Source organism: Rhinolophus sinicus, linkage group LG13, assembly GCF_036562045.2.
Source record: "Rhinolophus sinicus isolate RSC01 linkage group LG13, ASM3656204v1, whole genome shotgun sequence".
In the NCBI taxonomy this organism is placed as follows: Eukaryota; Metazoa; Chordata; class Mammalia; order Chiroptera; family Rhinolophidae; genus Rhinolophus; species Rhinolophus sinicus.
In genome coordinates, this window is record NC_133762.1 from 1,053,016 (window position 1) to 1,077,953 (window position 24,938).

Consider the following 24,938-nt stretch of genomic DNA (forward strand, 5'->3'; position numbering starts at 1 on the left):
CAGTGAGATTTCAGATTTTATATACCATCTTAATAGTTGGAAGCGAGAGTGTGAGGAGGCAACTTGGAGTAGAATAAATAATGTTTAGCAAAGGTGAAAGGGCCCTTGAAAGCATAGATGGGAGGTATGCCAGTTCAAGACAAAGCTTGGGTGTGGTGTTGATTTTTAGTCCCCTCCCCCGTTGATGAAACTCTTGGGACGGGATCTATGAAACTCAGTTCCTTTTGGAGGCTCTGTCTTTAGGCAGATAAGTTCAGAGAAAGCCTCTCCCCATGTCTGCTGTTTTTCAATTGCCTATAGCTCAAAATAATCAATATACCAAATGGCACATTTTGAAGTGGCATGTCCTGAACTCCATCAACTGTCTCTTTTCCAGCAGCACGAGAGCCTCCGAGAGCTGTCTGCTTCCTGCTCAGGGCTGTACTTCTGGACCCAGAGCGGTGCCAGTCCCCAGAGGGTGTCTGAGACATACACACTGGCGGGTAGGACTGGCTGCCTGCCTCCGAGGGGACTGTGGTGTGTCAGGAACTTCCAGGCTCTTGCATTTCTCTCTCAAATACAATCATGGCCTTGCAGTTGTAACTACCCAATCTTTTTAGAGGCCACTTTTTAGACAAGTCAACAAACACAGTCATCTTCATGTTCATTATCCTCCCCAAGGAGTCAACGTGGTAAGACACATGCAACAACTTCACAACAGGTACACAACTATGAAAGGACACCGCAAAGTGTTTTCAATGTTGTTTATACCTACTACTAGGTTTTGAAACTACAAAAAGGTCAATGGCTTCATAGCTGAATCTAATGCACTATGACCTCCAAATCATGTAGGTCATGATCATCTCAATTTTACTTAACATTGCTACAGAACTTTATATGATGTGAGTTCTTAGATGAAAATATTTTTTCAAAGGGTCTAACTTAAAGCTGAGGGGTAACCTTGCCAGGAAGGACACGGTAATGTGTATAAGAGATTTTGGAAGATTAAAAAAAAAAAATCAACAATTTCAAAATAAGACTCATTGTCTTATATGCTTGACTTTTATCTCTGTACTCTGTCCTCACCTACCTTCAGTGTTATTCAGGGTCAATTACAAACTTTTTAAACATTACATTTGAGGAAAAAAATCCCAATGCTTTCTGTAGATGATAAAACTATTTTAACTCTATTTGAAAAGTATCCTACCATCTGTAAAGTATCATTCAAAAACAATCTCATTAATGAAAAATCTTCAGTTAATCTGGAGATCAAAATTAGGTTCTTTAATCAGTTTTGATTTAGAAAATTAATGAGAATATCAAAAGAGAATCTCTCACTTGCTCTTTCTCAAGTGTAATGATTCATTCTTAAAATTCTTCTGCTTGTAAGTATAGCAAGAGTTGTCTACTAAAGCAAAATTATCTTTACCAAATCAGAAATCCTGGCTAATTTCTCTTTAGGTAAAACTGCAAACCAGATAATTCTTGTAGTAATCCCTCTTTGGGTCTCGGATCCTTGTCCTATTTTTCACTAGGGATCGACTGGAAAGGAGTTGTGACACCTTGAATTACTAAAGCGCCCTTCCCTATCTAAATTGACACCATCTCTGCAAATATTCCATGGAGTAATTTCACAAATAATTTACATTTTACCACCACTGAAAGCAAATGTGGAAAGCACTCAACAGGACTTGGTGTCTTTCATTTCTGTACCAGTGGGAGGTTTATTTACTCTTTTAAACAATTAGTTCTGAATTGTACTTGAGTCACTCACACATAATGTCTCTATAGGTAGACACTTTAAATGGCAATTGGAATATTGAAATGCAAAATAACAGGACATTTTGTTAAATGACCTGGAAGGTTGTTTAGCAGTCATGGAATCTGATGGTTATATTTGACAGACAGGACACCAAGACCTGGGATTTTCCAGCCACACCACAGGAATAATTTGTGACAGAACTGGAATCACAGTCACATCTCCTGATGCATACACCGATGTGGCAGGCCACTGAAGCAATGTGGCAGCTTGCATGTCGCCTCACATGAGAAGACATTTTAGGTAAAAATACAGGTATTATTTTAAAAGTAGATAAGTTCCTTCACTTAGAATAACGTGGGCCGTGATGTTTTCCCTCTCCAATCATAGCAAATTTATCTTATGTTATTTATTGTTTCAGGTAAAGGAAAGGGAAAATTGAGGCTTGCATTTTAAACCATACCGAGATGATGCTATCAACTGCTGCTTTGTGAAAATATTTGAAATCTGTGGTCTGTGTCATCAGGTTGACATTTGTGAAAATTAGTAAAAACACTAGAAGTAATTATTTGGCATTACCCTAATTGTTCCAATCTACCTTTTGCTGTTGAAGGGTAGCAGAATATGCCACCCCAAAATATGTCTCTCTGACATAAGGGGGTTTTTGGAGCTGATTATTTTGAGAAACTGCGGACACAGGAGAAGCTATGAAAACACAGTAAAAGTTTCCCTTTTATAAGGGAAATTTATGTTGGAAAGGGGGCCTGTACCAGGGAGAGTGTGATTACAGAGATAACCTTTTCACCTGAGAGACTTAACTGCATGGCATGCAAACCTGTTTACAAACATTCCCCTTTGTCACCTTCCTTGAATTGCCCTCCTCCCCTTTGAATCCCCTGATTTCTATCCCTTTCGTTAGCTCAGGATGGCATATGAGCTTCAATTGCCCGGCTGCCTTGTGAGTCTCATAGCTTTCTGGGCTCCCATGCATGCATAGGTGATTGTTCTATTTTTCTCCTAAACAGTGTTAATCTGTTTATCATCATTACTATGATGATGATGATGATGATGATGATTATTATTAATATAGGAGGGGCTTGGCCAAGAGCCTAGAAGGGTAGAGTAAAAATTATTTTTCCTCCTCTACACTGTCTTATCTTTAATCCACAAGTGTTTTTATTAGCTCTTACTGCAAGAACAATAAAACATTTTTTTTTCAAATCATTCAATTCCATCTATTTAGTGACTAGAACTATGAAGTGAGAGTTGATGTTCATCCTAAGCTCTGTGTTACTGGTACTAAATTGTTTAACCAATAATTTCCTTGTTATTTTTATTCGTTAGTTGAGGTTTAACTGATTTGTTCACAGCTTTTTATTTATTTTATTTATCCTTTAAGTGTCCAAGTGATATATCAAGTACTGGCGATTAAAGAAATTTCACAAAACAAAATCCCTAACCTCAGGAGCTCAGAGTTTCTTAGAAGGGACATACACAATATAAACAGAATACAGACTAACACGTGCATTCACGACAATCACTGGATGTTGAAGCAGAGGATAGAGTGTTTAGGGTGGCTGTGAAAGCCTTATAGCTACTGATATTTATGGAGAAAACATTTAAGATTTTTCATTTGCTCAATTTCCAAATATTTCCTTTTTCCTTCTTGTGAGAAACATTTGCATTTCAAAGAATGGCTCTTGGGTCCTAGAGAAGATGAGGGTAGAACACCTATATCACAAAGGTACAGAGGAGGTATCCAAGTTTTTCTCCAAGATGGAGTTTTGGGGGCATATTTGCAGACAATTCTGTTTCTAATGTAGTAATATCTACAAGTATTTTGAGAGCCATAGGGTAGGTTTTGGGATTGACAAAAAGGATTGACACACCCATCCACCTATTGTTGGAATGTTTCTTTCCCTCTGGACACATTTAGGTTAGAGGAGATGGCCTAAAAAAAATTCTTATCAGGTTCTGAATATCAGCTTGCAATTTGGCCAAATTTCTGATCATAAAGTTATTAAATCCTTTCAAATGTCTTATCAGATTTCAGTTGGAACAAATAGTGAATATTTCTGGCAGTACTAAATAGTCTCATTAACTTTAAATTTAGTTTTCCCTGACTAGTTAAGGGAATAATGTAGCAGTTTACCAGGAAATTTCTCAGAGGTCAACTTTGGTAGGGGTCCATACAAGGACATTTAAGTTGATATTGGAGAATTTGCATAGGGCTTTTGAGGACACCCCTCCCCTCTCCCCCCAGTTGATTACAATTTGGACATTGATTTCTGGGCCATTGTTTTGATGATGATCCCCCTAGGAGGGTGTAATGGGTGAAGGCCTGGGTGTCATTTAGGGTCTCTGGGCCTGGAGCTGTTGTCCCTGTAAAGTCATGAGCTTGGTGGATTTCTGTTTGTGATCTTGACCCAGGGTCCTTTCAAATTGCTCAGCTATCAAGTTGTGTCAGGCCTATGGCTTATAAAAGATTAGTTGCTATTTTGTGAGCCCTTTTTGGTTGACGGTCTCAAATATCTGGATTTTTTTTCCAATTTGATTTGATAATTTTAGGGTCTTTCATATGTCAAGTGATTTGGGTTTATATCCTGGAAATTTAGAGATTTAAATGATGAGATTCTGAGTCTTATTTTTATTTTGCCTTCTGTGGGCTTTTTGCTAATGTCAGTTCAGTTTTCAAAGCCTTTGCAGTGCTTTTCAGGTCCGTCCTGCATGGACCAGTCTGGGGACTGGTTGAGGTTCTCAAAGTCATTGGTGTACTAATATCATCATATTCATGTCTGTTCATGTCTGGGGTGAGCCCAAGAGTTCAAAACAATTGTGTGGGGCAGTTTTCCTGAGCTCTTCCCTCATTATATCCCCAGTACATTTTGGCTCCCGGAACTCTCTGTTTTGGTCAAGACTATCCACTTCTATGGTTACGACACATTTAAGGCCAAGTAGAAGGATAGAAAGAAAAAAACCTACATGATCCCACCCAATTGGCACCATAGTGCCACTTAGTGAAAAGTTCCCGTCCATCACAGTTTTGGCTCCTGAAAGCCATTGTTCCTCTCCACTCTTGTCTTCACTACTGCCACATTGGCAACACATTAGGGGTTGAAAGAATGAAGAAAAAGAGAGAAAAACCCCATGGGTTCCTCTCATTGGAATTTTAGGAGTCCATTTTCTGCCCCTCCAACCAAAATGAGAGGATTTCATCTTTATCACACTTTCCATAGAACCCCTTTTTTCATCCACACTGGGTAACAGGCAAAGTGAGACTTGGAGGGGATTTCTCCTTCCCAGCTTCAGTCAGCGTGTGAGGGGCGGAGGGGGTCCTGGAGTAAGGGTTGCACATCAGCCGTAGTTCTCATGTACACTTTCTTCGGAATGGTTTCCTCCAGACCGGTTTCCCGCGTACACATCCTCCGGACCCAATTTGAGTGAGCCCTTTCCGTGGGAGCACTTCCGGGAGCACCTAATGGCAAGGAGCCGGTTTCGCGCCAGAGCCGCTCTGCTGCCTTCTCGTGGCCGCGGGTGGTGCCGTCTGTCCCGAGGGACTTGGTCTTTACCTCAGCATCGGGCCTGGAGGCGCTGCAGCTTCACGGACAACATGGGACACGCTTCTGCATTGCTTCACCTCAGTGTCTCCCCGGAGGCGTGGACAAGGGAGGAAAAGGTACGGAGGAGCGTCCTGTGCACGCACTCGGCTGAGGTGTGGGGAGGGGTGTCGGCCTCCAGCGGACCCAGCAGAGGAAGGGCTTGGTCGGGAACGTCGTTGGTGTTTTGTGTGGCGTAAGTCAGTGTTCAGTGCCATTGATTTGCGTGCGACCGTCCAGTGTTCCCAGCGCCATTTATGTGGGTTCAATTTTGGGCCCCATTCTGCTCCATTGGTCTATGTGTTAGGTTTTATGCCAATACTAATGTGTTTTGGCTACTATATATAGTTTTTTTGTGGTCGAGTGATGTAGAAAACTGGAAAATCCTGCTGTGTCCACCACATCCCGTTACCCGTGTCACCCAAGGCACAGTGGCTGCTAATACAGTCTTCCCACAGTGCCCCTAATAACACGCAGACCGCGAAAGGGCGATTAGCATCACCTCCTTGGGGGAAGTGGGTCTGCGGAGGGTTTGGCCTCTGTAATGAACTTGGGTGTTCTCTGCTTTTCCAGCCTGGTATTGCCATGGTTGTTTTGTAAGAGACCGTTAGCATGAGAACTGCTACTTTAAGGTCAGGGTTAATAGCCCTTAGCTTAAAGCAACCTAGTTGTAAATTCCAGGATGTGGGCAGTTGCAGCACAGAGACCAGAGTCCTGTAGCTTATCCTATACTCCTTAAGCTATGTATGTCCTGTAGTTAATCTTGTACTCCCTAAGACTATGGAAAATTACTGAGTGCCTTAAGAACGCTATAAAAACCCTTAGCTTTAAGGGTTTGGGGTCCTTGTTAAAACCCGCTGCGTCGGGCAGAGACGGGAACCCCAGCTAGCTGGAAATAAACCTCGCTGTGTGAATTGCATCATCGTGTGTGTGTCCTCTGTCTGTCTGAGGGGTGGACGATTCCAGGACTTAACATTTGGGGGCTCGTCCGGGATACCCCCCCCTCAGGGAAACAGACAACTCCCGATACCGAGGTTTACATAGGGAACCACGGTAAGAGGTTTGGCCACCTCTGAGAGGAGAGACTGAAACAGGTCTCTGCCCGGTCTCACTTGAGAATTCTCACGGGAAGGAAGGAGCGGGTTACGACCCTGGAAGCTCCATTACTGGAAGTCGTGGGAGACGTCCCCGACGAGAAGGTGGCCCAGCGACGTCCGCAGTGGATGCCTTTTGGATGGGCCCTGGGTAAGGATCCTGAGTGTGGTGTAACTGGTGTGATTGAAACGGCGCCTGTGGATGTGGTGTGGTTGACCGGCCAGTGGGTGTTGAAGAGTCCTGTGCGAAGTTGTGTATTTGCTGGCACTGTGTTTTTGGTCCTTTCTTTTGTCTTTTCTTGGTTTCTCTTTGTGACCATTATGGGACAGGCTCAGGTAACACCTAAAACTGCTCCTGAACCACTTTCCTGAGATCCGCGCCAAGGCTCATAATTATGGCATGGAAGTGAAAAAAGATAAGTTTGATACCTTCTGCTCTGCAGAATGGCCTACTTTTAATGTGGGCTGGCCCCCCCCAGGGGACTTTTTCCCTAGACATTATTAAGAAGGTCCGAGATATTATTAATCGGCGCCATCCAGACCAATATCCCTATATTTTGATGTGGCAAGCCTTAGTAGAGAGTCCTCCCTCCTGGCTTAAACCCTTTATCCCCGATATCCCCGAAAAGCTGGAGGATCCCCCTAAGGTCCTGACCATTTCGAGACCCTCCCACCAGCCGGCGGTGCCCACGTCTACCCCGAAACCCCCGGAGAAGCCGACCCAAAAACCCATCCTACAGGAAGGGTCAAACGTATATCCCTCACTGATAGACCTAGATTTTGAAGAGAACCCCCCCCCCCCCCCGCACCTTACGCACCTGTGGCAGCACTCCAGCCTGAGGCCGCCGCCCCTTCCGAGCTTCCTCACTCAACGGCTCCCCTTACCCCGGCTCCCTCTACCACGGCTCCCCCTGCCCTGGCCCAAGGACCGGCGAGGGGATTGAGGTCTCGTAGACACCGGGAAGAAACCCCAGAGGAGGAGCCGTCCTCCTCCACCTCCGCTGGGGCGCCAATTCTCCCCGTGGGAGCACTAGGAGCGACTAGTCCAGATGGGGAGCACGCATACCAGTATTGGCCCTTTTCAAGCAGTGATCTGTACAACTGGAAGGCCCAAAACCCTCCCTTTTCTGAGGACCCGAAAGGCTTAACTGACCTGTTCGAGTCCGTCATGCACACGCACTGTCCCACTTGGGATGATTGCCAGCAGCTTCTTAAGACCTTATTCACCACCGAAGAACGCGAGCGGATCCTCACCGAGGCCAGAAAGAATGTCCCTGGCGACAACGGGCGGCCAACAACTTTACTGAACCTGATCGACGAGCGCTTTCCCCTGAATAGACCGGATTGGGACTTTGGGAATGCAGAAGCTAGGGAGCGTCTCCGGGTTTACCGCCAGACTCTTATGGCAGGTCTCCGAGCGGGCGGCACGCCACCCCACCAATCTGGCCAAAGTAAAAGTTATAATGCAAGGGGAAAATGAAAGCCCGGCCGTGTTTTTAGAACGCCTCTATGATGCTTATAGTCAGTACACCCCGTTGGATCCCCTGGCAGAGGAGAACCAGTCAGCTGTAATTATGTCCTTTATAAACCAGGCTGCCCCAGATAATAGGAAGAAATTGTATAAACAGGAGGGACTGGGAGAGATGTCCGTTCGGGATTTGATGAAAGTAGTGGAGAGAGTCTTCAACACTCGAGAGACTCCCGAAGAAAGGGAGGATAGAATTGGGAAAGAAAATCAGGAATTACAGGAACGAATCACGAAGGAAGACAGGGAGCATCAGAGTAGGGAAAACAGGAGGCAGCAGAGGGAGATGGCCAAGATCTTATTGGCAGGCATACAAAGCACAGTTAGGGAGGGACCGAGTCCAGCCGGGCCAGGCCGACCGTGGAGACTGTGGCCCCGACTGGATAGGAGACAACGTGCAAACTGTAAAGAATATGGACATTGGAAGAGGGAGTGCCCCAAACGCCAGGGCCAGACCGGGCAAGACGCACGGGTTCTGCTGGTGGGAATGGACAGTGACTAGGGGGAACGGGACTCAGATCCCCTCCCCGAGTCTTGGGTAACTGCGTATGTGGAGGGGAAGCCAGTAGGATTCATGGTAGATACAGGAGCTCAGTACTCAGTTTTGAACAAGCCTACGGAGCCCTTATCTCAGAAAACCAGTTTGGTGCAAGGGGCAACTGGGTCTAAGGCTTATCGGTGGACCAGTAAGCGCCAAGTGGACTTAGGCCGCCACCAAGTGACCCACTCTTTCCTGGTTATCCCTGAATGCCCTGCCCCCTTATTGGGGGGCGATCTCCTGACTAAGGTCAGGGCCCAGATCCATTTTGAGCTGGATGGCATCAGGGTATTGGATGGCCAGGGACAGCCCCTCCATATTTTGACCCTGTCTCTTGCGGATGAACATCGCCTGTTTGCCCTGCAGGACAAACCCTACAACCCTCCCTCTACAGGATGGCCCCGTGATATGGACTATTGGGTTAAAACGTACCCTTAGGCGTGGGCAGAAATAGTGGGTGTAGGTCGGGCGGCCCGCCGAACACCAATAGTGGTCGAACTTAAAGCCTCGGCCCAGCCTATCCGGATCCGCCAGTACCCCATGTCCACCGAGGCGTGGAAAGGGATTGCCCCACACATTAACCGTCTACTGGAAGCTGGAATACTAAAACCTTGCAATTCTGCCTGGAACACCCCACTTCTCCCCGTTAAGAAACCGGGGGGAAAAGATTATAGGCCAGTCCAGGACCTGAGGGAAGTGAATAAGAGGGTCGAAGACATCCACCCCACGGTCCCTAACCCTTATACCTTGCTAAGTCACTTACCCCCTTCACATATCTGGTATACTACCCTAGATCTAAAAGATGCATTTTTTAGCCTAGCCCTGGCACCTAGCAGCCAACACATTTTTGCCTTCGAATGGCATGATGCCAATTCGGGAACCCCCGGGCAGCTGACCTGGACTAGACTACCACAGGGCTTCAAGAACTCTCCAACTATATTTAATGAAGCCATAAGTCAGGATTTGGACTCGTTTCGCCAGAGCCATACTTCAGTTACGCTCCTGCAGTATGTAGATGACTTGCTCCTGGCAGCCCGCTCTGAAGCCGAATGCCGACAGGCCACTGGAGACCTCCTCCAAGAGCTGGGGCAGCTAGGCTATCGGGCCAGTGCAAAGAAGGCTCAAATATGCAGGCGAACAGTCACCTACCTGGGATATAAGCTGAAAGAAGGAACTAGGTGCCTGACAGAGGCCATAAAAGAAACTATTCTTAGACTTCCAGTCCCGACCTCAGCCCGAGAGGTCCATGAGTTTCTAGGGATGACAGGCTACTGCCGGCTGTGGATTCTGGGGTATGCTGAAATAGCGAAGCCTCTGTATGATGCAACCAAGGACAAGGTCCCTTGGGCCTGGGGGTCAGACCAACAGAAGGCCTATGATAAACTCAAGGTCGCCCTCTTAAGAGCCCCGGCCCTGGCATTGCCAGACCCCCTGAAGCCCTTCACTCTTTGTTGATGAGAGAAAGGGAATAGCGAAAGGGGTGCTAATGCAGCGCCTGGGGCCCTGGAAACGTCTGGTTGCCTATTTATCTAAGAAGCTAGATCCAGTTGCAGCAGGATGGCCCCCATGCTTAAGGATCATCACGGCAGTAGCCCTAACGGTGAAAGATGCAGACAAACTCACTTTTGGGCAACATCTGAAGGTGGTGACCCCCCATGCGATAGAGGGGGTCCTGAAATGTCCCCCTGGTAGGTGGATGACCAATGCCCACCTAACCCATTACCAAGGACTCTTGCTAGACGCACCCCGGATCGTCTTCGCTGACCCCACCGCTCTGAATCCAGCCACCCTGCTGCCGACCCCGGATCTGGAGGCTCCTCTGCATGATTGCCAAGAGATCATGGCAGAAGTCACCCAGGTGCGCCCCGACCTCCAGGACGCCACACTCCCTAACAGTGAGTTGGTATGGTACACTGATGGAAGCAGCTTCATTATAGACGGTGTGCGGAGGGCAGGCGTGGCGGTGGTAGACCAAGGTGGGAGCATTATTTGGAGTGCCTCGCTTTCCCCGGGGACCTCAGCCCCGAAGGCCGAACTGATCTCACTGGCGGAGGCGCTGGAAGGGGCCAAAGGGAAGCGAGTGACTATCTACACCGATAGCCGCTACGCGTTTGGCACTGTCCATGTGCATGGCGCTATCTACCGGGAGAGAGGCTTTGTTACAGCGGAAGGAAAAGTTCTGCGCAAGCTTCCTGAGATACAGAGACTGCTGATGGCCGTGCAAATGCCCCAGGCAGTTGCAGTTGTCCATGTCCCCGGGCACCAGTGTGCCCGGACTCCAGAAGCTGAAGGAAACCGGCGAGCGGATGAAGCCGCCAAGATAGCGGCAATAGCTTCATCAGCTTTAGCACTCACCCTGCCCACACCCGAGCTCCCGTGCCTGCCCCCGCGACCTGACTACACTCCAGAGGACCTGCGATGGATCCAGAGCCACCACTGTCCGGAGTCTGATCAGCAGGGGTGGCATCGGGATGCAGAAGGAAGATTGATACTGCCGGCACAGTTAGTACTATTTCTTCTTTCCAACCTGCACCAAGCCACCCACTTGGGAAAAAAGAAGTTGCTGACGATTCTCGAGTCCGCCCGCCTCCGGTTTCCCCGACAAGGAGCTCAGATCCAAGTGATCGTAGATCAGTGCATTGGGTGCCAGGCTATGAAACCCAGTAAAAAAGGACCCCAATATACAGGTACAAGGATACGGGGAAGGGTGCCGGGACGGAGTTGGGAAGTGGATTTCACTGAGGTAAAGCCGGGGAGGTGTGGGTATAAGTACTTGCTAGTAATGGTTGACACATTTTCAGGCTGGGTGGAAGCCTTCCCCAGGAAACGGGAAACTTCCCAAGTTGTTGCTAAGGTGTTACTGGAAGAAATTATTCCCAGATATGGGGTCCCCGAGGTTTTAGGATCCGATAACGGCCCAGCTTTCATCAGTAAGGTCCTACAGGGGCTGGCCCGAGCGATAGGGACCAATTGGAAGTTACATTGTGAATATAATCCCCAGAGCTCAGGGCAAGTAGAGAGAATGAATCGGACTTTGAAGGAGACCTTGTCCAAACTGGCCATCGAGACTGGCGGGGACTGGGTGACCCTCTTACCTTATGCCATTTTCCGGGTCTGGAACTCACCATATGTACATGGTTTGACACCTTTTGAAATTCTGTATGGGGCACCACCCCCCATTATTGTTCGTACTCTATCAGATCATGACCCCAATGCGACCCCAAATTATCTGGCCAGTTTAAAAGCCCTGCAGGGGGTCCAGCATGAGATATGGCCCCTAGTGCGTTCCCTGTATGAAATTAAGGACACACCGAACCCAGAACATGGCATCGTTCCGGGAGATTGGGTATGGGTAAGGAACACTGGAGGAAAGGTGGAAAGGTGCTTATGTGGTTATTCTGGTTACCCCCACTGCCTTAAAGGTTGACGGCATCGGGCCTTGGGTCCATCACTCTCACGTGCGCCGAGCCAACCAGCTAGAGCAGACACAAGCTGAGGAGTGGACCGCGCGGCAACACCCTGACAACCCTCTGAAGCTGCAGCTCTTCCGACCTCGAGGAAGCGTCAAGCCCCCTGTCTCAGCCAACAATAGAATGGCTGCTAGCCCTAATTCTGCTCAACATCTGGGGGAAGAGCCACGCGGGGATGAACCCACACCAACCCCATAAGCTAACCTGGACCCTAACGGACGGACAGACACAAACGACCCTTAATAGCACTACACATACTGCCCCAGTCAATACGTGGTGGCCAGACTTGTTTTTCGACCTGCGTGACATTTTTGGCTTTAAACGTGGACAGCAGTATGACTACTCAGTCAGGTCCAAGCGGGCCTTAATTGACACCTCTCAAGGACATAGTGCACAAGGGTTTTGGGCTTGTCCAGGGAACCTAAGAAACAATTGGAAAACCTGTGGCGGCCCAGACCGCTACTACTGTGGTAGTTGGAGTTGTGTCACCTCCTATGACGGGCCCCGACAGTGGGACGTTGGGAACAGGGATCTAGTCAAATTCTCCTTTAGGGACCCCCACAACCAGGTACCCCAGGTACGTGTCCAATTTAACCAAGACACGGCACAAAAAGAGCGTGGTTGGTTATCAGGATTAACTTGGGGGTTCCAATTAGATATAGGTCGTTGGGCATGGATAGGCCCCTACCCCGGCGGTCTTCTGACTATTCAACTATCGGTCGAAACGATTAGCACTCAGGTAAGTCCAAATAAAGTGCTGGCCCCTCTCGTTCCTACCCAGAACCCAGGTATATCAAGGGATAAGGACGCCACAAGAAGGATCGAGGGGACCCAGCCGGAGACCCCTGTAACTCCTTCGACACCTGCTACGCAGGCTACTGAAGACTCATTACGGAAACTGATGCGCACTGTATATGAGACCCTTAATGCCACCAGTCCTAACCTCACAACCTCCTGTTGGTTGTGCTATGATGTAAAGCCCCCGTTCTATGAGGCGATAGGGCTTAATGCCACTTACACCGCCTCTAACGGTAAGAACCCCTCTCAGTGTTCATGGGGGGATCGTAAAATTGGCTTAACCCTGCAACTAGTGAGCGGCAATGGAACCTGTCTAGGGAAGGTGCCCCAGGCTAAACAAAGTTTATGTGCCTCCATAGACCGCACCCCTAGTTAGAAAAGTGACACTAAGTGGTTCATCCCCAATACTAATGGATGGTGGATATGTTCAAAGACTGGCCTCACCCCGTGCCTATCTACCTCGGTCTTCAATGCCTCCAATGAATTCTGTGTCCTGGTAACTGTGCTGCCCCGCGTCCTCTATCACCCTGAGGAGAGTATGTATTCGCATTGGGATGGTGACACAAGTGCGAGAAGTAAAAGAGAGCCCATCACTGCACTAACCATTGCCACTCTGTTCAGTTTGGGAATAGCCGGAGCCGGGACCGGCATAGCTTCCCCAGCTACTCAACAATCAGGAATGACCTCCCTGAGAGCGGCCATAGATGAGGATATAGAAAGACTAGAAACCTCTATTAATCATTTAGAGAAGTCGCTCACCTCCCTATCCGAAGTAGTACTCCAGAATAGAAGAGGACTTGATTTGTTGTTCCTCCAACAAGGTGGACTGTGTCGCGCTAGGAGAAGAATGTTGTTTTTATGCTGACCATACTGGAGTAGTAAAAGAATCTATGGCCAAAGTAAGAGAAGGGTTAGCCAAGAGAAAACGTGAAAAAGAAGCTCAGGAAAACTGGTTTGAGACTTGGTTTAATAGATCCCCCTGGTTCACCACCTTAGTATCTACCTTAGTGGGCCCAGTTCTCTTACTTGTGCTTATTTTAACCTTTGGCCCTTGCATATTAAACAAGCTTATTAATTTTGTAAAAGATCGTGTTAATACTGTCCAGCTCATGGTCCTAAGACAACAGTATGAGAGAGTGCCCTCCCCTGAGGATCTTTACGGCTGGCCCGCAAATGAGCAAGATTTCTCATTATGAACAACAAATGGGGGAAATGTAAGAGACCGTTAGCATGAGAACTGCTACTTTAAGGTCAGGGTTAACAGCCCTTAGCTTAAAGCAACCTAGTTGTAAATTCCAGGATGTGGGCAGTTGCAGCACAGAGACCAGACGTCCTGTAGCTTATCTTATACTCCTTAAGCTATGTACGTCCTGTAGTTAATCTTGTACTCCCTAAGACTATGGAAAATTACTGAGTGCCTTAAGAACGCTATAAAAACCCTTAGCTTTAAGGGTTTGGGGTCCTTGTTAAAACCTGCTGCGTCGGGCAGAGACAGGGACCCCAGCTAGCTGGAAATAAACCTCGCTGTGTGACTTGCATTATCGTGTGTGTGTCCTCTGTCTGTCTGAGGGGTGGACGATTCCAGGACTTAACAGTTTCAAATTGTAATTTACTTTCCTGTAATTGCAAAAGTCCAGGAAACTTTCAGTAGCAATACAGATACTCTTACTATGCACTCAAGATTCCGCAGCTATCATCACTTTCCCACGTTAGCCACTTCCTATGTGTTACTCCAGTGAATTTCATCCAAAACAGGTGTGCTTTCCCCTGGAATCACCACACAACCCACAAGGGAGAAAATCATAATGGTTTCCACATTACAGCCCAATACACGGTCCCACTTCAACTTTCACCACCTGTCCCAATTGTGTGACAATGTCTCTTTCCACTCCGATCTGATTTTATTTTTCTGGAACTGTTACTGAGACTTTCTTTCATTTTTATAACTTTGATGGATTTAAAGCACAAAGATGACTCCTGTCTTGGTGGCCTTTTCTGCCCGGCTTCATTCACTCAGGATGTTTTCAATGTTCATCCATGTTGTGACATGTATCAGTACTTCATTTATTTTTTATTGTGATCAATTACACGCAGCACAACATTTACTGTTTATTAAACCATTTGAAATATACAGTTCTATGTCATTAACTGCGTCTACGTTGTTGTACAAATACCATCAACATCCATCTTCACAACTTTATTTTCCTCAATTGAAACTGTATCCATAAAACACTAACTCCCCCTTCTCATTTACCCCCTTCCCCTGGCAACCACATTCTTTCTTTCTGTCTCGGAATTTGATTTTGGTAGATAGTCCATATAGCTGGAATCAAATTATATTTGTTCTTCTGTGACTGTCTTATTTCACTTAGCATGACTTCAAGGTTCACCCACGTGGTATCCTATGTCAGAATTTCCTTAATTATTAAGGCTATATAATATTTCCCTGTGTATATACCACATTGTTTTGTCCATTCGTCAATGGGTTGCTTCCGCCTTTTGGCTAGTATGAATCACGCTGCTGTGAATACAGGTGTACAGATAATCTATTTGAATCCCTGCTTTCACATCTTTTGGGGATGTGTTTTGAAGTAGAATCGCTGGATCATACATTAATTCTCGCTTTAAGGTTTTAAGGAACCGCCATACTGTTTTCCACAGTGGCTGCACCATTTTACTCTATTTCTTTATATGGCAGACTAGTAATTCAGTTTATGGATTGACCACATTTTGTTTATTCATCCATTAATGGACATTTGAATTATTTTTACCTTTTGGCTATTGTGAACACTGCTGCTATGAATACTCATGGATAAGTTTTTTTTGAACACCTATTTTCAATTTTGGTGGGTATATACCTAATGTGCTTCCCCAAAAATAAGACTGGGTCTTATATTAATTTTTGCTCCAAAAGACGCATTAGGGCTTATGTTCAGGGCATGTCATCCTGAAAAATCATGCTAGGGCTTATTTTCCAGTTAGCTCTATTTTCGGGGAAACATGGTAGGAGTGGAGTTGTTGAATCATATGGTAATTGTTTTTGAGAACAAACCATACTATTGTACACACAGGCTGCACCATTTTTACATTTGCACACGCCATGTTTAAGGGTTCCAATTTGTCTACATCATTGTCAACATTTGTTATTTTTAGTTTTCTCGATGATAGCCATTTTAGTGTGTGTGAAAAGGGTATCACATTGTGGTTTTAATTTGCATTTACATGACTAATGATGTTTAACGTCTTCTCATGTGCCTGTTGACCATTTGTATGTATTTTCTAGAGAAGGGTCTATTCAAATCTATTTTTTTAGTTTTAGTTGTCTTTGTTGATGAGTTGTGAAAGTTCTTTGCATATTCTGGATCACAGACTTTTATCAGATATACAACGTGCAACAACTTTCTTCCATTCTCTGGCCTGTCTTTTCACTTTCTGGATAGCTTCTTTTGATGCACAAATATTTTTAATCTTGAGGAAATCTCATTTATCTATTTTTTTCTTTCATTCCTTATGCTTTGGTGTCAGATTGAAGAAACCATTGCTAAATCCAAGATCATGAAGATTCATCCCCATATTTTCTTTGAGAGTTTTAATTTAACTTCCTACATTTAAGTTTTTTATATATTTTGAGCCTAATTTTTATGTGGTGTGCGGTAAGGGTCTAATTTCAACTACAGGTAGATAATCAGTTGCTTCACATCACTTGTTGAAAAGACCCTTCTTTACCAAATGTAATGTTGTCTGCCCTTTTCAAACATCAAATGACTGTGGCAGGATGGGTTTATTTCTGTGTTCTCAATTCGGTTGCATTCGTCTGTATAGTTAAGTGTCACATAATGATATTTCAGTCAATGACAGACCACATATGTGCTGGGGGTTCCAGAAGATTATAAAGGAGTTGAAAAATTCCTATTGTCTAGTGATGCTGTACCCGCCATAATGTCATAGTGCAATGCTTTACTCATGTGCTTGTGTTGACACAATGTAAACAAATGTACTGTGTTGCCAGTCATCTAAAAGCATAGCATATAGAGTTATGTAAAGTACATAATACTTGATAACGATAATAAACAACCATGTTACAGGTTGATGTATTTACTATATGCTAATCTTATCATTATTTTAGAGTGTAGTCTTTCTCTTTCTGTAAGAGTTTGCTGTAAAACAGTATGAGGCAGCAGCCTCAATTAAAAAAAAAAAAAATGAAATCACAGTGGACTAGGATGGGCCCCTAAAGCAGTGTGACTGCGGACCTTATAAAATGGGGAGATTTGGACACAGCACACGGGAGGCACCATGTGAAGACAAAGGCAGAGATCCCATGATGCATGTACAAGCCAAGTACACCCAAGAATGCCAGGAACTGCCGGAAGCCAGGAGAGAGGCGTGGGACAGTCTCTCACAGCCCTTAGCAAGAACCATTCTGCTGACACCTTATCTGGGACTTCTGGATTGCAGCACTGTAGGACAATACTTTTTTTTTTTTAAACCGGTTTGTGAGGCTTTGTTACAGCAGTCCTAGCAGACTAATTCACTGAGAAATGTCACAACTGAAGAAATCATTTTTTCTTTTTTTTTAGAAATTCATTCACGTTTAAACAATTTAGAATTTTTTTTTGGCCAGTGAAAAATGATATTTTGGGGGGACTGTGCTGAAGCCGATAAAAAATAATAGCGTAATGATGAAAAAAATATAGGCTTGTTAGCTTAAGAGTAGATGTGAAAAAAAGGGTGTAAGAGTAGCTAGCAGAAAAATTCTAGGGTCTCCGTGCTGCACTGTGAAAAATAAAATAAAGATAGTTTTACTCACATAATATCCAGCCTGTATAAAAGGAGTGCTGGCAGGGCAGATGGGCACTGCTAATAATTATACCCTAAGTGGAGAGAGACTACAGCTGGAGCTGGAGATGACTCAAGTTACACAGGGAAAATGGCACAAAACTTATGAATACGCGAACAGAGAGAGAGAACGAGAAAGAGTGTTGGGTTGGGTGAACCTTAATTTATGCAAATTAATGCCAGAAATAGTGTCCCTGATGGATGAGTGAAAGGATTTATACGTTAACATTGAAAATATTTTTGAAAAAGCTGGCTTTTATAAATCTTACTCTAATAAAAGGGTGCCTTAAGAAAATCATGATAAAGATAAAATATCTTCCACCATAGCGGTATGAGCGACTCAGGTAGACCTCTGCCCCAGAGAGACGTATATTAAGTTGGTAAAATTAGAAAAACAATCGTGAAATCTTTGGGGACTGAGCAAATAATGTCTTGCAACAAATTGAGGACCATTTATTCAATAAAATCTATGGAAACTCAGTAGCAACAAGGAGAGGCTGTGCCGTGTGAGCTGGGGACTGTTTACTTGTTTTCCTCAGCTTTGCCTGTGGGACAGGGACTCCAGTGAGCTCAGCCACTGAGGGGCAGTTCCCCGCCCCCCCAGGAAAGCTACTGAGGTGGTTTGAGCAATGGTTGGATGCTGGCCAATACCATTTTTCACAGCTCCATGCTAAGAAAGGCCTGTGTCAAGTGAGTACCAGTACCTGGGTGGTGCCAGTGGCACCCCCCACCACTCTTGCTGTTTAGGGAGGACCTTGGAAAAGCGTCCAGTGAAGAGCAGAGTCCCTTTCCGCCTAAGCTGTATGTTACAGGACAGCTGCTCAGTGGGCTTGGCAGTTGAGTGGCCGCTCCCATGTCCCCAGCTTCCTAAGGCAGGAGGAGATCTACTCCAGGGGGTTCAGCGGCCAGTGACCGTTGGCTCACACCATCTTCTCTGATCGGGCTGTAGAAGACCTTGCTGGGTGGGGTGGCAGAAGTTGGGTTGCAGCACTAGTTCCAAACCCTGGATGTCACTCCTCACCACACCCAGTTCCTGCTCCATACAGAGGATCTGTGTGAGGGAGCCACCAAAGAGTAGAACCCCCTCCCCTCCTTACCGGTTCCTCCATGGAGCCAGACCACACCCGTGGGGGTAGTAGAGGTAGCTTCTCCCAAGAAAGAAATGGTTATTATCACGTCTCATGAGGGATTAGGACAATTCTGGGGGAGGAAATGGACTGGAGACATTTCTCCTAGAGCCAGCTGGGGTTGAGAGCTGAGCTGCACATGGCCGGCCAGGAAGGTGGGAGGCAGGGAGCTGGCTCAGCTCAGGACCCCAAGAAGGGCTGGACCTGTGCGGTGGTATGAACCGTTCTGTGGAGTACAGTTGCTTTTTCATTATTCCCGACTCTTCACTCATGTTTTGTGAAAAGAAGTTTGTTCTCTGTTGTGTTTGGGGGACCATGGATGGGCTGTCCCATTTAAGGGAAAACAGAACCTTCATTTGATTCTTGGCTTATCTCAGGTTGGCGAGACCAGAGATACTGGGCCTACATTTTTTCCTCTAATTGTTGCACAATTAGATTAACTGAAGCAGCTAGAGAGGCTAACACAGTAGTGACCATTCTCAAATCACATATATATTCTTACATGAATTTTAACAGTGATTTGATTCCACTGAACCACAACTTAAATCTCATTTTTATTTTTTATGTGATTTTTAACACAGATGGGAAAACTATTAGATCAGAATTATAAAGCAGGTTTAGAAATATCTTTGGGTACAAGTGATTTTCATGATTTCTGTGTTTTGGGATCTCTTCCTAACTCAACTCCCTTGGGCCCCACCATTCATATGTTTATGATTTCATCAAAACTTTTATTGAACTCCTATTATGTGCCAGGTATTTGTTCTACATTAAAAAATGTAAGCATTCATATCCTTGCATCCTTTTGGGGCATATATTTCAATACTAAACTATATATTGGCTTAGGTTTCTTTTTCCGAATAAAAACATATAAATTACAAACTCAAATGTATCTTAGATTTTAGAAACACTGTGCTTTTTATTTAAAATGAGAGCTGTCTTTAGTTTTCCTTCTCTCAAAGTTATTTATTTTATTTTGTCATCTGTTGTAATTTGTATTTGTTTTATTTTAATATCTTTCCAGAAAGTCGATGTTTTGCCACAGGGGTTCCCTCACTCAATATGTCTAACTATTTGGAGAAAGGAATGTTGCAAAGATAAATAGAAAGCACATGAACCTACAGTGAGCTTGTATTGTATGTAAATATTTTCATTAAATAAAATAATATATATTCCCATTATCAAATTTTTGCAGAAAATGTCTCTGGAAGGATAAACAAGAAACTAGTGGGAGAGGGAGAGAAGTAGATGGCTGACTCCAGAGGTGGGAGACAGTTTTCAAAATTCATTCATATTTTCTATTTTTAACCCATGTGAATGGTCACTTCATAAAAATATAAAGACAAAACCCTTGTGGATTCTGGGCTTCATGTCACCAGCAGAATCAGAGTCCCCATGAAAGCGGCACTGGGAGGGACATTTCCGTCATGTGCTGTGGGAGATTCTGTACCCATCAGAATGGGAGGCAAGCTGAAGGGGGAGCATGGGGTGTCCCTTTAAGCCCTCAGACTTTATGTTGAGGGCAGTTCCATACACAGGAGAACCATAATGTGGTCAGGCTGAACATAACATGATGAGTTTCGAAACTTCATGTAGATTCAAGGAGCATAAGATGGCTGGAGGCCAGGAGTGTGAGCAGGTGGCTGGAAAGTGGCCAAAAGAAGAGATTATAAAGATCTCACCCAAGACATGGGCAGCCTCAGTCTTGACAGCAGTTTGGGGACCCAAGAGAGAAGCCAGGCCACACTGATGGCCGCTCAGCAGCATCTGACCTTGTGGCCCCCCCGTGACCCTGGGGCTCCCAGCTCAGCCCTCCCCTCAGGTCCTACTGCTCTGTCCTTACTGGCTCTGCTCCTGCCAGTGCCCACCACGCTTGCTCTGCCTTCCTCTCTGCAATTTTGTTTCTGAGGCTCCTCCTGCTTCATGGATTCTTCTAGAATTTTCTGTGTGTTTCATACTTATTTTTAGGGCTTGCACTGAGGTGTCTGAGAAGGTCGGCCAGTCCCAATCAGCATTGCACCCCACCTCAAGAGTTGATCTCCCACAGAGCCCTTGCTTGGCTGGCAGCTCTGGTCCAAATTGAGACTAAGGCTGTGGAGTCTAAAGCTCAAGGTCAGAGCCATCCAAGTGTAAGAAATCACTGAAGGGCTCTGGGAAACAGGAAGCAGGCTTCAGCACATCTTTTACTTCACTCCAAAGGCAAACCACGTGTATGGATGGCACAAAAATGAGAGAATTTGATATATTTGAAAAAATATCTATTACCGCCCAGTACCCCCCATCATTTTAGTTTCATTTGTATCAATAAAATCTAATTGGACTATTGAGAAATGTCATCCCATTCCACTATGACCATCACAGGACAAAAGGTTTGAATCTTAAAAGAATCAAGTGCACACGCACCTTCCCATGCGCCTGCCTTATTTATTCCTTTCTATATCAACTGTATTAACTTCAGACTGTCTCTTGGAGAGAAAATAATTACATACATATATATATATATATATATATATATATATATATATATATATATATATATATATACAATTATATATATATCCTCAGCATTTAACTCATATGAGCTAAGTGACATTTCCCAAAAGTGAAATGTGGCTCAGTGTGTGACATTTAGTCTATAGGGTATTGTGCATCACGACTGAAAAATAACAAATGGTTCCCATCCTGAGAGCTGACTAACTCAATGTCCCTTTTTAGCACTGTCACAAGGTAAAGCTCTTTTGCTTAGGAACAAGTCACTGTTACTAGGAGGGGCTCATTGGTCTGCTCCAATTTTACTGTTGTTTTTTTTTTTTTAGTTGAATTTTTTCTTGTGATAACTGCTTATGAAGCTGTAGAAATAATACTGAGAAACCCTTTGTATACTTTGCCCAGTTTTCTGAATGGTGAAAATTTTGTAAAATATGCTATAGTATAACCACAACCAGGGCACTACCATTGGTGTAATCTCCCAGTCTTCTTCAGATCTCCCCAGTTTTAATTATACTCATATATGTGTGTTTATTAGGTTGTACACAGTTTTATCACCTGTGGAGGTTGGTGTATCTACTGCAAGAATAAAGATACCGAATGGTTCTAATGCCACCAGGGGCCGAGTTGCCCTTTTATCACTGTGCCGACAACTGCTGATCTGTCCTCCATTTCTTTTTTTTTTTTTTTTCCCCACTTAAACTGTTCTGTAAATGGAAAAATACAGTATGTAACCTTTTAGGACTAGTTTGTTTATTTTTTTCACTAAGCTTAGTTCCCTGGAGATTCATCTCCATCATTGCCTGTATCAATAGCTTGGTCCTGCTTTCCTGAGTAGCCTTCTCTAGCAGGCATGTACAACAGGTGTCTGTCCATTCACTGGCTGAAGGCTGTGCGGGCTGATTCCAGTTTGGCAATTACAAATAAAGCTGCTGACATTCATATACAGGTTCTTGTAGGAACATCATTTTATTTTATTTTATTTTTTAATTTCACTGAGATAAATGTCCAGGAGTGCAATTGTGGGTGCATATGGCGTGGCATGTTTTTTTTTATAAGATGCTGACACAGTGTTTCCGCATTCCCATCACCAATGTGTGAGTGGCCCAGGTTCCCTCCATCTTCACCAGCACTTGGTCAGTGTGTTCTCTTTCATCCATTCTGATGCGTGTGCAGTGATACCTCACTGTGGTTTTGTATTTCACTGATGGCTAGCAATGTCGAGCATTTTCCCATCTTCTTATTTCATTGGTATGTGGCCTTTGGTGAAACATCTCTTTGTGTCTTTTGGCCACTTTTTAATTAGGTTGTTTGTTTTACTTTTGTATTTTAAGAGACCTCTATGTGTTCTAGATACTAGCCTTGTGTCAGATGTGCAGTTAGCAAATAGATTATCTCAGTAGCTTGTCTTTTTATCATCTTCTCATGGACTTTCACAGAGCAAAGTTGTCAGTGTTAATGAGGTCCAATTAATTTATTTTTCATTTTATGGATAATACTTTTAGGTTACGTTTGAGAACTATGCCTAATCCTATATCCCAAAGATTTGATCCTATTTTTTTCTAAAAGTTTTACATTTTAAAATTAAGTTTGTGTTCCATTTTGAGTTAATTTTTGCATAGTGTTAGGTTAAAGTCCAGATTACTTTTTTTCTTTCTTTTTTTTTTTGTGGTGTATGGATGTCCAGTAGATTCAATGTTATATTGGTTGAAAGGCTATCCTTCCTTCATTGAATTGCTTTTGCATCTTGGTCAAAAATCATTTCAGCCTACTTGTGTGGGTCATTTTCTGGGTTCTCTATCCTGTTCCATTGCTCTCTGTGCCTCTCCCTTCATCTCGTCCACATGACCATGATCACCGTAACTCTACAGTAGTCTTACACCTCAGGTAGAGTAAGTTCTCTCGCTTTGTTGTCCTTTATCAAGATTGTGTTAGCTATTCTAGGGTCTGCTCCTTTCCGTATACATTTTAGCTTGCAAAAAAGATTATTTTTATCTTTTTTGATAGATATTGTGTGAAATCTGTAAATCAATTTGGTGAGAATTGGTAACTTAACTACGGTGATTCTTTCAGTCCACGGATATGCTGTGTCTACATATTTATTTAGCCTTCTTTGATTTCCCTCATCAGCATTTTATCATTTTCATCATGTAGATCTCATACATACTTTGTTTAGTGTATACCTAAGTATATGATTTATTTTGGAGTGATTGTAAATGGTATTGTGTTTTTAATTTTAGTTTACACATGTTCGTCAGATATGCAATTGAGTTTTGGGTGTTAATCTTCTTTTTGTGATTTTTGTTTTCTTTTTTTGTGGTAGATTCCTAGAGATTCTCTATGTAGACAGTTATGTCATCTGAAATAGGGGCAGTTTTATTTCTTCCTTTCCAATCTGTATGCCTTTTATTTATTTATTTTTTCTTGCTTTATTTCACTCACTAGAACTCACAGCACTATGCTGAATAGGAGTGGTGAAAGGGGGCATCCTTGCATAGTTCCCTTTGAAGGGGAAAGTATTGAGACTTTCACCATTAGGTTTGAGGTTCGCTGTAGGGTTTTTTTTGTAGACGTTCTCTATCAAGTTGAGGTAAGTCCTTTTCATTCTTACTTTGCTGGTACTTGACCTAGTGATGCTTCTGGAGTGTTGGTAGTTTTGTGTGTTTTTTTATTTCTCCTGGGTCAAGTACTATACAAGCATTACATTTTGTGCTAAACTACCGACTGTATATTTATATTTTGTAAACTTTTCTGTACATGTGTCACATGCCAATAAAATATTTTATATACCTGGCAATTTTCTAGAATCAAATATTTTTAAAAAAGGAAAAAAATCTGAAAGTTGCCAGAGAGAAAACATAGATAAGCTAAAAAATATTAAGATTCACATTCACATAATTTCATATTAACAAGAGTGAGCCTAAGAAGATAATAAAGTGATATTTTTAAGGTGCTGTAAAAGGGGTTCTTTTAAACTAGAATCCTATATTCAGTTAAACTTCATTCAAAGAAAAGTAAGAGCAAAATGATGACATAGATCATCAAAAACTCAATTTTACCACTGACAGACTCTCTGCAAACATGGGCAGAAATTATAGTAAAGAAGAAGGAAAAAACAAAAGGAAGAAATAGGATACAAAAAATAATGAACAAAGGTATTGATGAAAGATACTTTTATCTAAATTAATTCAGTTTTGCAATATAAATCTGATAATAAAATGCCAGATAATAACAGGAGAGGAAGAGTGGGAATAGAAACGTTATATCATGCTAAGACTTTTATCTTGTTTAGGAGGTTACAGGTATTGACTATTTGTTTAATTTGTTCAAGTATGTGTGTTAATAACTTAAAGGTAATACCAAAAAAGTTATAGAGCATGTAGTTTTCAATTACTAGTTCAAAACTGACCAAGCGCTTATGAAAAATAAAATAGGCAATGAATCAAAGTTATTCCATTTAATGCTAAAATGTACTTCTTGGTGTATATTTCTTTCAAAGGATCCAATTACATAAAAATGGTACCTGCCACTGAGACTACATCATAAACAAGGGTTTTCATTATTTTGAATGCAATGGCAAAATTCTTACCTGGGATCAGATTTGTGTTTATTAAAGTATCTCTCAAAGGATTTTTAAAAAATGAATTTCTGAAATACGGTTCTTCTCACAAGTGAAAATTCAAATTCACAAAAACTCTGTTAAAAGCAATGAACTTTGAATTTCAG

The 24,938-nt window shown here is 43.7% G+C and overlaps 1 protein-coding gene across 1 annotated transcript in view; it reads left to right on the forward strand.

Annotated features, from left to right (window-relative positions):
• Positions 1-322: 322 nt before the first annotated feature.
• The window catches only part of LOC109459017 (uncharacterized), a 30,165-nt gene continuing 5,549 nt past the window's right edge, over positions 323-24,938 (forward strand). The window contains 10 exon segments of the mRNA XM_074318043.1: positions 323-482; positions 5,140-5,530; positions 6,467-6,683; positions 6,908-7,180; positions 7,264-7,848; positions 7,850-9,939; positions 9,941-11,843; positions 11,914-12,054; positions 12,293-12,538; positions 12,743-12,992. Coding sequence (XP_074174144.1) covers positions 323-482; positions 5,140-5,530; positions 6,467-6,683; positions 6,908-7,180; positions 7,264-7,848; positions 7,850-9,939; positions 9,941-11,843; positions 11,914-12,054; positions 12,293-12,538; positions 12,743-12,992 — 6,256 coding nt within the window.